Genomic DNA, 14,412 nt, shown 5'->3' on the forward strand with positions numbered 1-14,412 from the left:
TTCTAGCTTTTTCAGAAATAGCATACTAGGCCATTATTAAGCACATTGCATACAGGACAATTCCATATTCACACACACTGACTCAACTGACTGTTACCAATTAACCCTCCGTTTATTTGGGAGGAAACCAACATGCTTTGAGAAACTGAAATGCCTAAAGAGAAACCTTGTGTAAATATCGAGAGTTAAACTTCACTGCCAGGCTGGAGATTCTGAAAATGTAAAGCAGTATCTCTATCAGTTCAAATAAGATACAGACTGACTTAAATTTGTAAATAGCTTTTTATAGTAAATGCCAGTCTTCTGAATCCAAATACAGTCCCTCAGCCCCATGACCATAGTAAGTAAGAAAAAACAAATGTGCATATGAGGTATATAAAGTCATGTGAAAAAAGAAAATATATCTTCTTACAGTTCAATGGTTTGACATATCTGGACATAAAAAAAAAAATCATCTGGTCTTTGTTCTAAAATTACTTTAATCTGACCTCAGGTATAAAACAACACACAACAGATTCCATCGTGTCATTATTTATTTAACAAAAATTAAGCCAAAATGGAGAAACCATGTGTGAAAAACTAAGTACACCCCATGATTGAATAGCTTGTAGACCACATTTAGCAGCAATAACTTGAAGTATTCATTTCCGTATGACTTTATCAGTCTCTCATATCATTGTATAGGAATTTTGGCCCACTCTTCTTTACAACATTGCTTCAGTTCATTGAGGTTTACGGGCATTAGTTTATGCACAGCTTTCGCAAGGTCCCACCAAAGCATTCAGATCGGATTAAGGCCTGGACTTTGACTAGGCCAGTACAAAACCTTGATTCCTTCTTTTTTCAGCCATTTTGTTGTAGATTTGCTGGTGTGCTTGGAATCATTGTCCTCTTGTATTTCACTGTCAGACAGATGGCCTCACATTTGACTCTAGAATACATGGTAAATGGTGGAGTTCATGATCTACTCAGTGACTGCAGTGTGCCCAGGTCATGTGACTACAAAACAAGACCAAATAATAACCCCTCCACCACAGTGCTTGACAGTTGGTATGATATGTTTGTTCTGATATGCTGTGTTTGGTTTTCACCAAATGTGGTGCTGTTCATTATGGCCAGACATCTTCACTTTGCTCTCATCTGTCCAAGGGACAACATTCCTGACGTCTTGTGGTTTGCTCAGATACAGCTTTGCAAACCTAAGCCGTACTGTCATGTTCTTTTTAGAGAGAAGAGGCTTTCTCCTGGCAACTCTTGTAAACATGCCATATTTGTTCAGTTTTTTTCTCATTGTACTGTCATGACTTTTAACATGCTAACCGAGGCCTGTAGAGTCTGAAATGGAGCTCTTGCGTTTTTGGCAGTTTCTCTGAGCATTGCACGGTCTGACCTTGGGGTGAATTTGCTGGGATGTCCACTCCTGGGAAGACTGGCAACTGTTTTGAATGTCTTCCAGAATAATCTTTCTCACTGTAGAATGATGAACTTCAAATTGATTGGAAATGCCCTTATAACCCTTTTCAGATGGATGGGCAGCAACAATTGCTTCTCCAATCATTGCTGATGTCTTTTCTTCTTGGCATTCTGTTAACACACATCTGAATGCTCCAGACAAGCAAACTGCCAAAATTTTTATAGAGGTCAACACACTTGCACATGACCAATTAACATCTGGCTGCTACTTACCCTCTTGATTCCTATGGAAACAGCAAGGGTGGTCTTAATTTTTCACACACTGCTTCTACATTTTGGCATAGTTTTTATTAAATAGTAGGGGGCTTTGTCCCCTGCTCACTTCACTTGCCCACCCCTCCATTTCCCCTCACCCCGAGGGTGTACTACGCACCAAGTACTTCGCATCTCTGCCTCTCCCATTGTAAAGAGGTGGGGTGAATGCACGAAAAGGAGATGCGGTTGCTCCACTGAAACCTCCTCTTAAACGGTGATACAATGGGAAACAAATACATTTTATTTACCTCCTCTTTGCTCGATCAGCTGCTGTGCTACATGTTCTGCATGTCGCTCTGCGCTTCAATCATGTAAAAGCCTGTACAGCAGCTGACCTCCTTGTCTCGCGGGACGATAAAGTGTCTCAGAGAAAATCATGTCTCGACCTAAGATTTTTTTTATATAATAGGAGGTTAGGACACATTACACTGCATTATTATTTCTCTCCAAGACCTGCTAAGGATCAGCTCTGAGCCCTTTCTTATTTGCAGTGGTGATGGACAGGTTGACAGACAAGATTAGACAGGAGTCCCCGTGGAGTGTGAAGTCTGCTGATGACATTGTGATCTGTAGCGATAGTAGGGAGCAGGTTGAGGAGACCCTGGAGAGGTGGAGATCTTCTCTAGAGAGGAGAGGAATGAAGGTCAGTAGGACCACCAAGACAGAATACATGTGTGTGAATGAGAGGGAGGTCAGAGGAATGGTGAGGATGCAGGGAGTAGACTTGGTGAAGGTGAATGAGTTTAAATACTTGGGATCAACAGTACAGAGTAATGGGGATTGTGGAAGAGAGGTGAAGAACAGAGTGCAGGCAGGGTGGAATGGGTGGAGAAGAGTGTCAGGAGTGATTTGTGGCAGACGGGTATCAGCAAGAGTGAAAGGGAAGGTCTACAGGATGATAATGAGACCAGCTATGTTATATGGGTAGGAGGCAGTGGCACTGACCAGAAAACAGGAGACAAAGCTGGAGGTGGCAGAGTTAAAGATGCTAAGATTTGTATTGGGTGTGACAAGGATGGACAGGATTAGAAATGAGTACATTAGAGGGTCAGTTCAGGTTGGACGGTTGGGAGACAAAGTCAGAGAGGCGAGATTGCGTTGGTTTGGACATGTGCAGAGGAGAGACGTTGTGTATATTGGGAGAAGGATGCTAAGGGTAGAGCTGCCAGGGAAGAGGAAAAGAGGAAGGCCTAAGTGGAGGTTTATGGATGTGGTGAGAGAGGCCATGCAGGTGATGGTTGCGACAGAACAAGATGATGAGGACAGAAAGATATGGAAGAAGATGATCTGCTGTGGCAACCCCTAACTGGAGCAGCCGAAAGAAGAAGAACATACATAACACCTTAGAATTGAAAAAGGGTGTACTTTCTTTTTCACATGACTGTATGAATGCACCTGCTTTCTAGCCATTCACATCTTCATAAAATTGAGTACTTCCCTTTTTCTTGTTTATAACATAATTTCTCATATTTCACAGTCATATTTTAAAATGCTTAACACATTATGCTTTCTTTATTAGGTGTTTCAAAATGTTTTTAACTGTCATGCAAATTATGACTTTTCTTGAGGTTTGAAGCATTTTTTGAAATTTCCTCCTAAGATCCAGTTCCAAGCCTTGGACATCCGATTGTCTTACAATGATGTTCAACTCTTCCTGTCCATTGCAAAATCTATTCCAACCCTGACAGCTACCACACCAGATTCTGTAACCCCCTTGCCCAGCCAGGACTCGGTCACTACTCCAAAGGATCTTTCTAGACTGAAGACAGAGGCTATTATTGGTGAGGGCATTTATCTTTACTCATTTATTTACTGTTGTGTGAACTCCATTCTAACTTTGTTCTAGCCTGTATTTTCTTCCTTTTGAAGAGAAGAAAAGGAAACTAGTCACTAGATGGAAAATGTGCATTAAATTAAGTCATTTGAGCAAGAAATGTAGATGACAGTCTCTATTAAAATGACTGAATGTCACATTGTTTTGCTTTGTGATTTTTTTTTTCTTTCTTAAAACAACATTGATATGCCATATGTGTGCAGTCTCAAGATGCAGATTAATACTCGATAACATTTTTAAATTGAAAATTGGACAAATTCAGTAAATTTTAAGGCTTTTTCTTTCACCTATACACTGCTGTAACCACTAGTGCCATTGTAATTTGCAAGAACAGACATGGAATGTTTTAAATTAGTAAAAGTGTTTCACTAAAGGATACCATTTTATATGGCAAAGTAATATATACCATGATAATGAAGAAACAACTTCAGCTTGAAAAGCATCAAACCTTTCCTGTAATACTAGCTTAAAAAGTTGCTTTTTTATGCAGAAACACAGTTGTCTCTATTGCAAGATCTTGGCTTTAAGAAAGAAGACTGTCGGCAAGCACTGATCCTGTGCAGAGGTAAGCACTGGCAATCTTGTTCACAAAATAAAGTAAAATACTATAAGTTGACATATAAGGGAATTAGTTTGTAACGTTGCTTTCGGAGGTGCATCAGTGACTATAAATATTAGTAAATTCCATATTTGTTACTGTTGCACAGAGAGCATTTGCTTTCTTGTTTTATTTAAATTAACATTATCAGGTCACAAAGTGAATATGATTCTATTTTAATACTGCAGAGCTTATAGGAAAGAAGAGTTTATTTGAAGTTTCTTCTTTTGAACATATGTTAGTGATGTTAGCAGGTGAATTCTTGGAGCAGATTATTATTAATTGAATTCAGCACCTGCCTTTATTTTTAGTGTAACGTTGAATGTGAGATGTCAAACTTAAAATATTTCTTTAATGTATTGATTTGCAACAAACTGACACAATTGCATGTATTATGCTTTCTATATTTATTTATCTGAAACATTTCAAGCACTAATATATTAAGGGGAGGCAGTAAGCCAGTGGTGGGACTGAATCTGCAATGTACTGCTTTTCGGATGAGTGCCTTGGCTTATGGATCCATAAAGTATCATATATTTGTAGAGCCATTCAGCTCTCCTGAAATTAAACAAATTTCAAAATGATTGCCAGAACAGTTTATTGCTCTGTTTAATCTGTGCTGTTTATTTGAGGACTCCTACCCTGGGAAGTTTCTGGTTGAGCTGATAATATTCCTCAACACACACTGGAAAGTAAAACAAAAGGAATGGCTTCATGCTTCAACTTTTAAGAATTTCTCTGTACTCTGTACATGTGACAATATTAATATTCCTATAACTAATACTACTTATATTCCCTGATCCTGAAAAATGCCCATTCAGATGGTTTTACTGTCCAAAATTTGCAGTTTTTGTTGTTTCTTAGTTGTAACGACATGATCAAGCTGCAATGCTTTATGTATGTTTTCATTTGTCTATTTATTTTTCATATAATTAAAGTTTTTGCTATGTATACTACCTTTTCTGATGAGTTTTGTTTATTTTACTAGAGATATATGTAATTAAAAATCTATATTTTATGGTCATTTTAGTAAAATGTCCAATTTGAAATTAAAGAAATAGCACAAATAAAATTCAAAGGGTATCAATTCGTACAACTACTCATTTCCTTTCTACAGCTAAACATGGCATATTTTGGTATATATAATCAAACCACTAAGCAACAAAAGGGGTACCACTTAGGCCTACTTATTTAAATTATTTTGTTTCATGTAGTCTTGTTGATTTATAGTGCAGAGAACAAATTCGCTGTAAGCTGGTCATTCCAAGATTTTTTTACTGCAGTAATGATCATTAAATCCAGATCACGAAACTTTGCTCAAGAAATGTATTACTGAGGTTTTCACCAGCTTTTTGGTTTAATCTCACAGTATTTTGCTAATCAATGTGTATATAAATGTAATGAATTATTATTAATATTTTTTACTTTAGTCATTGCTCTTGCTATTAGTCTACTTTATAGTCTTATTACTTATATTCACCCTGTTTAAATGGTTACATTTTTGCTTTTCTAGATAACTCTTATCAAAAGTTATTTCTGTGTCTAACATATGCATATTTGGGGGTTCAGTTCTGATTTTCAGAGGATCAGAGGACAAGCAACAGCTTTGATAAAAAGATTTTACATTTAATCATAGGGTTAGTGTTTTTGTTTTTATATTATGGAATTCTTTAACAGGACAGATGGACCAGGCAGCAAGCTGGCTCTTTAAGAATGCTACAGCAGTGACATCAAGACCTTCAAGTGCAGCTGCAAGTTCTTCTCACCCAGCAGTTCCGCTGCTATCTGGGGTTGAGGTGAAGGCAGAGAGCGTTTGCATCTGTTTCATTGATGATTGTCTGGACTGTGATGTCCCACTAGCTGAGATCACCTTTTCACGTGAGTGTACTTAAGCAGCGAATGGGCATCAACTAACTGCCAAGTTTTTGGGAGACTAAGTGGTAATTGCTTTTTCAGGACTGTACTTTCTGCAGCGAGTGGGTTCTAATGCTGAAGGCAATGCAAGTCTCACACTTTCAGGCGATTACTACAACCGAGAGCTGTCTGGTAAGCTTACCCTCTACATAGAATCACTTTTCCTTTTCTGCTTGACGTTTTCATTTGCCAGTCTCACTCTGTATTTTGGTTTTCAGGTTGGGAGCCCTTCATTGAACCTTGGCCTTGTACTATTAATTGGCAACATCAAGATGCTGGGCGCATACACCCTCCACGTTTAAAAGTGAAGGTAAAGGCGAAGCAGAGGCTGGACTTAAACATCACATCTGTCTTACTAGGTGGGTGTCTTCTATCCCTCATACACCAGGCAATTAAAATAATTCTGTATACTATTTTTTTTCTGCTATTTCAAGAACTGAGATTTACCCTGACTGCTTCTTATAGAACAATATGACACAACCAAGTCATCTTGGCTGGCAGATTACTGTAAAGAAGAACAAGATGGACAACGACCCAGAAACTCCTCATCTCTTCTATGGATGGGATCTTCTGTTGATCCTCCATCTCTTCGGCCAAGTAAGTGAAATTGTAGTGGAGTTAAAGAGTTATGTCATTACAATAAAGCCATTTTATTCAAGTTGCCATCTGGTAATCTGTCTTAACGGTGTTTGGAGGTTTTCTTTTGGTTTTTTGAGTTTTTTTAATTTATTATCAGTAATACCAGTTTATTATCCAAATGATGTAAAAATAAGCTTGTTTTGTTTGAAAGTAATTGTAAGTTCTGAGGATGAATCTTGGGGATTCTGCTTATTTCATTGTTGAATATTTCACCATATGATGATCATGATACTGTAACTCACAATAATTCTTCTTTTGTTTGTGGCTCTTATCTTGCCCTCTGAGGGAATCAGTGGGCCTGAAGATGGACTCCACACTATATGTTTCCTCTTGACTATGCAAAATGAACATTCAGGTTTTTGTGCATAGCATTTCCTAATGTCTACTCGTGAAGAATAAGTTGAATTATGGCTAATATGTGAATTACCATTTTCCACTTCTCAAGGTGGTGTATACCACAGCCTCACCGTGGGATTCTCATCCATAAAGTTTGTGGTGGGATAGTTTTTATGGTCCAGTGTTGTTTGCCTGTTTTTGCCTGCATCTCAAATCTTAAATCCCAGGTTTTCTAAAGTCTTTCTCTGTAACTTCTGTTCTGACATCACCTTAGTCTCTGTTCTTTCTGAAACCTAAGAAAGTTGAGTGGTCTTCTCTACTAACACTCTTGCCAAAGCGCCCCAACGGTAACAAAATAACCACAACAACAGCACAAATCAATCATGACACATTGAATTTATACTTGCCTTGTATTAAAGAATCTTTCAGCACACACATCCACAAACAGGCTCTGTCAGGAGACCCAAGGTGAAAGTCTGCAGAGATAAATGCAGCCGTTAACTGAAATGCATTTGGTGCTCCCGTTATCTTCTGTAGATGTTGTATTAGTGTGCAGAGGTTTGGCAGTGGATGGCAGAAGGCAGAAAATCAAGTCCCAGGTTTGAGCAGATAAGCAGCTATGTTTCTCCAGCGTATTCAGGGTTAAGTGGTGTTTTGGTCTCAACCTACCAGGGTGTGGTAACACTTTTTATAATTTTAGGATAATATTGTTTTGATGCAGTAAACTGATCCTTGCCTAACTAGGAATTTTTCAAATCAGTAAACCGAAGAGTTTTATTTTTCATTCTTTCTCTCAGCAGAGCCCCTGGAGCACCTTCTCATACAGCACAAGAGTTAAAACAAAGGCAAGCAATGCATAACAAAAGGGAGTAGACAGCACTGTAACATATTAATAAAAATAATCATAATCAGAAAAAAGATATAGAAGAAAGATGATTATATGACAGCAGATCTTATTAAATACACTTACCACAATAATGTACTGAAAATCATCGATCTTCACAACTGCCTGCACCAGCCATGGTTCTCAGCATTATAGTAAGCCATGTCTTCCCCAAGTTTTAACACATGACTTTAAACTTTATGAAATATTAATTATCTCAATGACAACCCTGGTATATAAGCACATAAAAGTTTGGTCACTCACTTCTCAAGTGATTCTTTTATTCTGTTACTTTCCAATGCAGAATTAAATACAAGCATCTCAGTATAACTTTGTTCACGATTCTTTGGATGTTTGTCTTTAGAGTTAAATGTTAAGTGACCCTAAATGTTTAACCTTTCGTATAATTGCAATGCTAACAACATTCAGAGACAAGCTGAAATCACTACATTCTGTCTGAATGTGTAAATGAGGAGGAAACAACTTTCTATTATTTTGTGAAAAATCTTGAATTGCATTTTTCTACAGCTAACCTAAAAAGTACTTCGAGCTGTAGCTTATCTCTATGCCTGTATGTTTGCAGTCTAATTCTGATGTTCCCTTTTCCTTGCTCTTTTCTAACTGTGTTTCTCTCATCTATCAGGTGTACCTCTTGCCTGTCTTAGAACTAGAAGCACCGCCAGCTTGACTAGTCTAGAGCAGCAAATCCACGCCAAAGGTACTGTCCAGAGTCTGGGCAGCCAGCTAATATAAGACCGGAATTCCTTATCTCTGTAGCTTGTGTGAGCTTTGGTTTTCAATTTGCTCAGTTTTGCCAGTTACTGAAATTCCAGTGTTTGCATAAAATTAGTAAAAGTTTGCGTTAAAATTAATGACATTAAACCCTGTAATGGATTGGTACTCTCTCCAGGGTTTGTTCTAGTCTTGTACTTAATGATTGCTGGGATATATTCCAGCTTTCACCGGAGCTGGCCTTGAATAAGAAGGTTAAGAAAATGGATGGATGAATGAATGATGCTGGAATAACCTTTTTTTGGACCATCCATCTGTCCATTTCATATGATGCAAAGTCCTAAAGGGACTGCAGTAATATTTTAGGGTTACTGTCCATAGATCAGTTAATCACTTAGTGGCTTGTTTGTTTTCCCTTAAGTTCAGAATTCCTTTTGTAACTGCTACAGCATATTATCCTGCATAGCTTGTTATTTTTATTACTTTGTTTTCACCATCCGTGCAGTTTGTTTTTTTACCTGTTTAATTTCTTAGATATGTTTCTTCTCATTTTCACATTTTTTTCCCATTATGTTATTTTGAGTCCTCATTTAAAATATTTTTTTTTGTTTTTATGACCAATGAAGAAAACTATCATCACCATCAAACACACAGAAATTCATTCATCCATTCCCATACCTGTTAATTCTAATTCAGGATTGAATACAACTGTAAATGTTAATTTTTAGATGACTCAGAAGAATCTGGAGATAATGGATTATTCTGATCTTATTTCAAGAATATTTTCATGGTTATTTGCAGTTAAGTAAGCTAAGAACCACAGCTTTACAACATATGTTAAAGTTTATTCTTAGAGTTTTTGATGTAGATATATCTGATGCATTACATTTATATATTATACAAGTATATAAGCTTAGTATTGCTTTGTGTAGGCTGCATGTAACCTCTCGTCTCCTTTTCCTGTATTATAGCCAGCACAAAAATGTCTAAGAGAAGGCAACCTTTTGTTCCATATGCTTTGCGGAATCACACTGGATGTACCTTATGGTTTGCCACTTTGACTACTACACCAACAAGGTGAATATAATGAGGCAGAGTCGGTTTAAACGGTGGTGCTAAGGGGCCTCTTAACTTAGTACACATCTAAACAATTATTAAGTAATTAGGCCACTAAACGGTAATCATTCATTAGGTTTCTAAAACTGTTTATTTCAATAGAGCCTTGGGGGGGTGATGTTGGTGCTTTATGAGTTTACCTTTCTTTACATACGAGGGTCCAAGGCAGATACCGTTTACAAGGGTATTTGTTCATTGGTGAGTCCATTAATATATACACTAACTTATGAATAGGGAACTTTGGAGTCTCCAATCAACTAATTCTGGTCATCTTTGCAATTAACGGAGAAAATTGTGCTATTTAGATTAAGCCTATATGAACACAATAGAAATGTGCAAGCTTGACACAGTTATTGCTTGGTCTGAAATATGAAGCCGAGGTTTTGGAGCTGTTAGATAGCAGGATGAACCACTGCACCACCGTGAACCCAACATTTTATTGTAAATAGGATCATGGATGAAGAGTCATATTCATTTTCTGGTATTTTTTAAACATTTTTCAACTCCATTTTCCTCCACAGGGTGGCACTGTCTCACAGTGGGAGTTCTGATGATATTGTTGATGGTGGTTTAGATGACACACACAATGTTAGCCAATGGCGTGAGGTTCTGCCTGGAGAAGAAATTCCCTTTGAATTCCAAGCTCGAGAGAAACTTCGGCACAGGTGCTCTGTAGTTCATTCTAGCTCTAAATTTCAGGTCCACATTCAATATAGCAATTGTTTTTATTGATTGCTGAAACAAGGCTTAATTATTTTTCTTTAGAAAAAAGTATGAAAACACTGTAAACTAATTATTTATTTTTTAAAGGATACTGTAATTTGTAAATCTCAACTTTTTTTGAGTCAGTTAGGTAGCATTCACCTGAATCTATCTAGTAGGGGGAATCAAAGATACCCTTAACATGCAGTTTCGTTCTGATTTTGGCAAATAATTTTTTTTTTTTAATTTTGTAAAAAAAAATTAAAGTTGCAGCTTTAAAGTGATGACCCTGCCCTGGAAAAATGTGTTTGGAAGATGGATGGACTTATAGTTATTATTGATTTTTTTTTTTTACTGGACAATGATGAGCTGTTGAAGTATTTAGATATAACTGCAAAAACTTTATCTACAAAAAAAGTTAATCAAATATATTTTAAAAATATAATCACCTAAGAAGCTGTTCTAAAAGAGGTGATTTGCTGCATTGTGAGTTTATTACTGCTGTTGCATAAGTAGTGTCATGGTTAAGACTCGAGGTTTTTATTTTCATTTTGTTTTTTAAAGTAATAGCTCTTCTGAAAACTTAATTTTTCATTCATGTCTTAGTTTGATAAATGTGTTTGGGTATCAGGGTGACTCCCCAATTTTCAGAGCCGCTGTTTTTTCAGTATTTGAGCAATGAGTGCAAGTTTATCCAGTAACATCCAGTGGTTCATAAAATAAATCCTCAAGTAGTGGCTTTACGACTTTATTAATCAGGGTTGGTGTCAACTCTGTATCGATTCCCATGGTCTTGCAATGGGATGTCCAACAAGCTCATATAGTGATGGTCAGGTGTCCATAAACCTTTGGCCATAAAGTGTGTATTGAATCAAGATTAATCGTTTTCATGCTTTACAAAACACAAAGTTGCTTTCCTCTGCCTTCTCTCTATCTGGCTAATTTTATAGTAAATAAACACATATGTGTGAAAACACTAATCTGTTTTTTTATGAAAACTGAATATTCATTTTTACGCATTAATTACTTCACCTTGCCTCGCAGTTAGGAGACCCGGGTTCTCCCTGCTTGGTTTTCCTCCGGGCGCTCCGGTTTCCTCCCACAGTCCAAAGACATGCAGGTTTGGTGGATTGCCGATTCTAAATTGGCCCTAGTGTGTGCTTGGTGTGTGGGTGTGTTTGTGTGTGTCCTGTGGTGGGTTGGCACCCTGCCCAGGATTGGTTCCTGCCTTGTGCCCTGTGTTGGCAGGGATTGGCTCCAGCAGACCCCCGTGACCCTGTGTTCGGATTCAGCGGGTTGGACAATGGATGGATGGAATTACTTCACCTGCCATGTTGGTCCTTTTTATTCTTTTCATCATTGAATTACTGCCACTATACTTATTCCTTACATCCTTTAGTAAAGGAAAGTTAATTTCTAAAATCTGAACACATTGAAGATATTGACTATAGGTCAAATAGTGTAAAGAGCAGCTTGTTTCTTATGATACTTAAGCTGTGCATTTTTGTCTTGAAATGTATACATTGAAATTAGTAGCATTTTAGGAAAATGAAGTACATCAGCAGGAGTGATATTCTCCTTCTCCAGTCATCTAATTATTTTGTTCTTCTTGGCATCCCCTGTTTGTACCTTGACAGACACACTCATGACTTGAAGCTACACCAGCTGCTAGTACGTGTATGTGGCTGGGAGCAGGTGAAGCCTGTCTCGGTGGACAAGGTTGGGGTGTTCTTTCGTTACGCTGCCCCTGACCGCGACAATCCTTCTAATACAGTGAGTCTACTCAGAAATCAACATTTAATTTTAAGTTTCTAAAACTAGTTTTCTTGTTGTCCTTTGTGTAGTATAAAAGTGGAAGAAAAGGTTTAGTATTCTAAAATTGAATTCCTTGCTACAAAATGGAATTTCTTGAATAAGTCTTGTTTTGTTATTATAGGTGGGAAGCCCAATTAGCAAAACCAACATAATTCATCCACATGTCTATGTAGGTATTTCTTGCTTCAAACTTTTTCATATGTTTCTTTCTAAATTGTTCTTTTTTTAAATGCTAATTCTCAGGCTCCTCATTTGAAGTTAATGTTAGCATCTTTTAGAAAATGTAAATCAATAATGTACATGTATGGCGCTTCTTAATCACTTTACTGGGATGCGTAACTATTAAATACAGTATCTAATGCCAAATCATACTTCTTCCACCAAGAACTATTTTTACATTGTTTTATTTCTCCTGCTTTTTCCAGTCTCTCTCTTTTTCTCCCCTCCACCACAAAGTATTTTTTGAGATTTACTCTGTATGATGTTGGTCAATTTCTTTACATATCTCTCTGTCACTGTGCTTTCATCTAGTTCTCAGCACTGCCACCTGTCCGTGTGGTCTTCTCAATTACCATGGAAGGTAATGTCCGGAAGGTGATCACAGTACGGTCAGCATTGATGGTCAAAAACCTACTTGAAGTCCCCATGGAGATTCGTCTAGATAGCCCCTCTGCACCTGATAGTGAGTTATTTATGTGTTGCACATACATTTGACGATTCAGTAATTGGGAAAAATAAGAGATTCTGTTTGCTTAAGAAGAAAGAAATAAATTGTTTGGGAACTACGGCCGGTCATAAAATTAGAATATCATGACAAAGTTGATTTATTTCAGTAATTCCATTCAAAAAGTGACACTTGTATATTAAATTCATTCATTACACACAGACTGATGTATTTCTAATGTTTATTTCTTTTAATTTTGATGATTATAACTGACAAATAATGAAAGTCCTAAATTCAGTATCTCGGAAAATTAGAATATCAATTAAGACCAATGCAAAAAAAGGATTTTTAGAAATGTTGGCCAACTGAAAGGTATGAACATGAAAAGTATGAGCATGTACAACACTCAATATTTAGTTGGGGCTCCTTTGGCCTGGATTACTGCAGCAATGCGGTGTGACATGGAGTCGATCAGCCTGTGGCACTGCTCAGGTGTTAGGAGAGCCCATGTTGCTATGATAGTGGCCTTCAGCTCTTCTGAATTGTTGGGTCTGGCGTATTGCATCTTCCTCTTCACAATACCCGGTAGATTTTCTATGGGGTTGAGGTCAGGCGAGTTTGCTGGCCAATCAAGAACAGGGATACCATGGTCCTTAAACCAGGTACTGGTAGTTTTGGCACTGTGTGCAGGTGCCTGGTCCTGTTGGAAAATGAAATCTGCATCTCCATAAAGTTCGTCAGCAGCAGAAAGCATGAAGTGCTCTAAAACTTCCTGGTAGATGGCTGCTTTGACCTTGGACCTCAGAAAACACAATGGACCAACACCAGCGGATGACCAAACCATCACTGACTGTGGAAACTTTACACTGGACCTCAAGCAACGTGGATTCTGTGCCTCTCCTCTCTTCCTCCAGACTCTGGGACCTTGATTTCCTAAGGCAATGCAACATTTACTTTCATCAGAGAACATAACTTTGGACCACACAGCAGCAGTCCAGTGGAGACGCTTCTGACGCTGTCTCTTGTTCAAGAGTGGCTTGACACAAGGAATGCGACAGCTGAAACTCATGTCTTGCATACGTCTGTGCGTGGTGGTTCTTGAAGCACTGACTCCAGCTGCAGTCCACTCTTTGTGAATCTCCCCCACAGTTTTCAATGGGTTTTGTTTCACAATCCTCTTCAGGGTACAAGCGGTTATCCTTATTGCTTGTACACTTTTTTCTACGACATCTTGTCCTTCCTTCGCCTCTCTGTTAATGTGCTTGGACACAGAGCTCTGTGAACAGCCAGCCTCTTTAGCAATGACCTTTTGTGTCTTGCCCTCCTTGTGCAAGGTGTCAATGGTCGTCTTTTGGACAACTGTCAAGTCAGCAGTCTTCCCCATGATTGTGTAGCCTACAGAACTCGACTGAGAGACCATTTAAAGGCTTTTGCAGGTATTTTGAGTTCAT

At 37.9% G+C, this 14,412-nt stretch overlaps 1 protein-coding gene across 5 annotated transcripts in view; it reads left to right on the forward strand.

The window, feature by feature from the left end:
• The window catches only part of vps13d (vacuolar protein sorting 13 homolog D), a 192,292-nt gene that overhangs the window by 86,573 nt on the left and 91,307 nt on the right, over nt 1–14,412 (forward strand). For 4 of the 5 annotated variants that reach the window (XM_039755421.1, XM_039755422.1, XM_039755424.1 and 1 more), the window contains exons 34-45: nt 3,329–3,509; nt 4,053–4,127; nt 5,838–6,038; nt 6,117–6,206; nt 6,293–6,433; nt 6,540–6,671; nt 8,576–8,650; nt 9,636–9,741; nt 10,302–10,445; nt 12,120–12,255; nt 12,419–12,466; nt 12,829–12,979. In XM_039755421.1, the coding sequence (XP_039611355.1) occupies nt 3,329–3,509; nt 4,053–4,127; nt 5,838–6,038; nt 6,117–6,206; nt 6,293–6,433; nt 6,540–6,671; nt 8,576–8,650; nt 9,636–9,741; nt 10,302–10,445; nt 12,120–12,255; nt 12,419–12,466; nt 12,829–12,979 (1,480 nt within the window). The remainder of the gene's footprint in view (nt 1–3,328; nt 3,510–4,052; nt 4,128–5,837; nt 6,039–6,116; nt 6,207–6,292; nt 6,434–6,539; nt 6,672–8,575; nt 8,651–9,635; nt 9,742–10,301; nt 10,446–12,119; nt 12,256–12,418; nt 12,467–12,828; nt 12,980–14,412) is intronic. The other variant, XM_039755423.1, reaches the window with a different exon arrangement.

This window comes from Polypterus senegalus, chromosome 6, assembly GCF_016835505.1.
Source record: "Polypterus senegalus isolate Bchr_013 chromosome 6, ASM1683550v1, whole genome shotgun sequence".
Classification (NCBI taxonomy): domain Eukaryota; kingdom Metazoa; phylum Chordata; class Cladistia; order Polypteriformes; family Polypteridae; genus Polypterus; species Polypterus senegalus.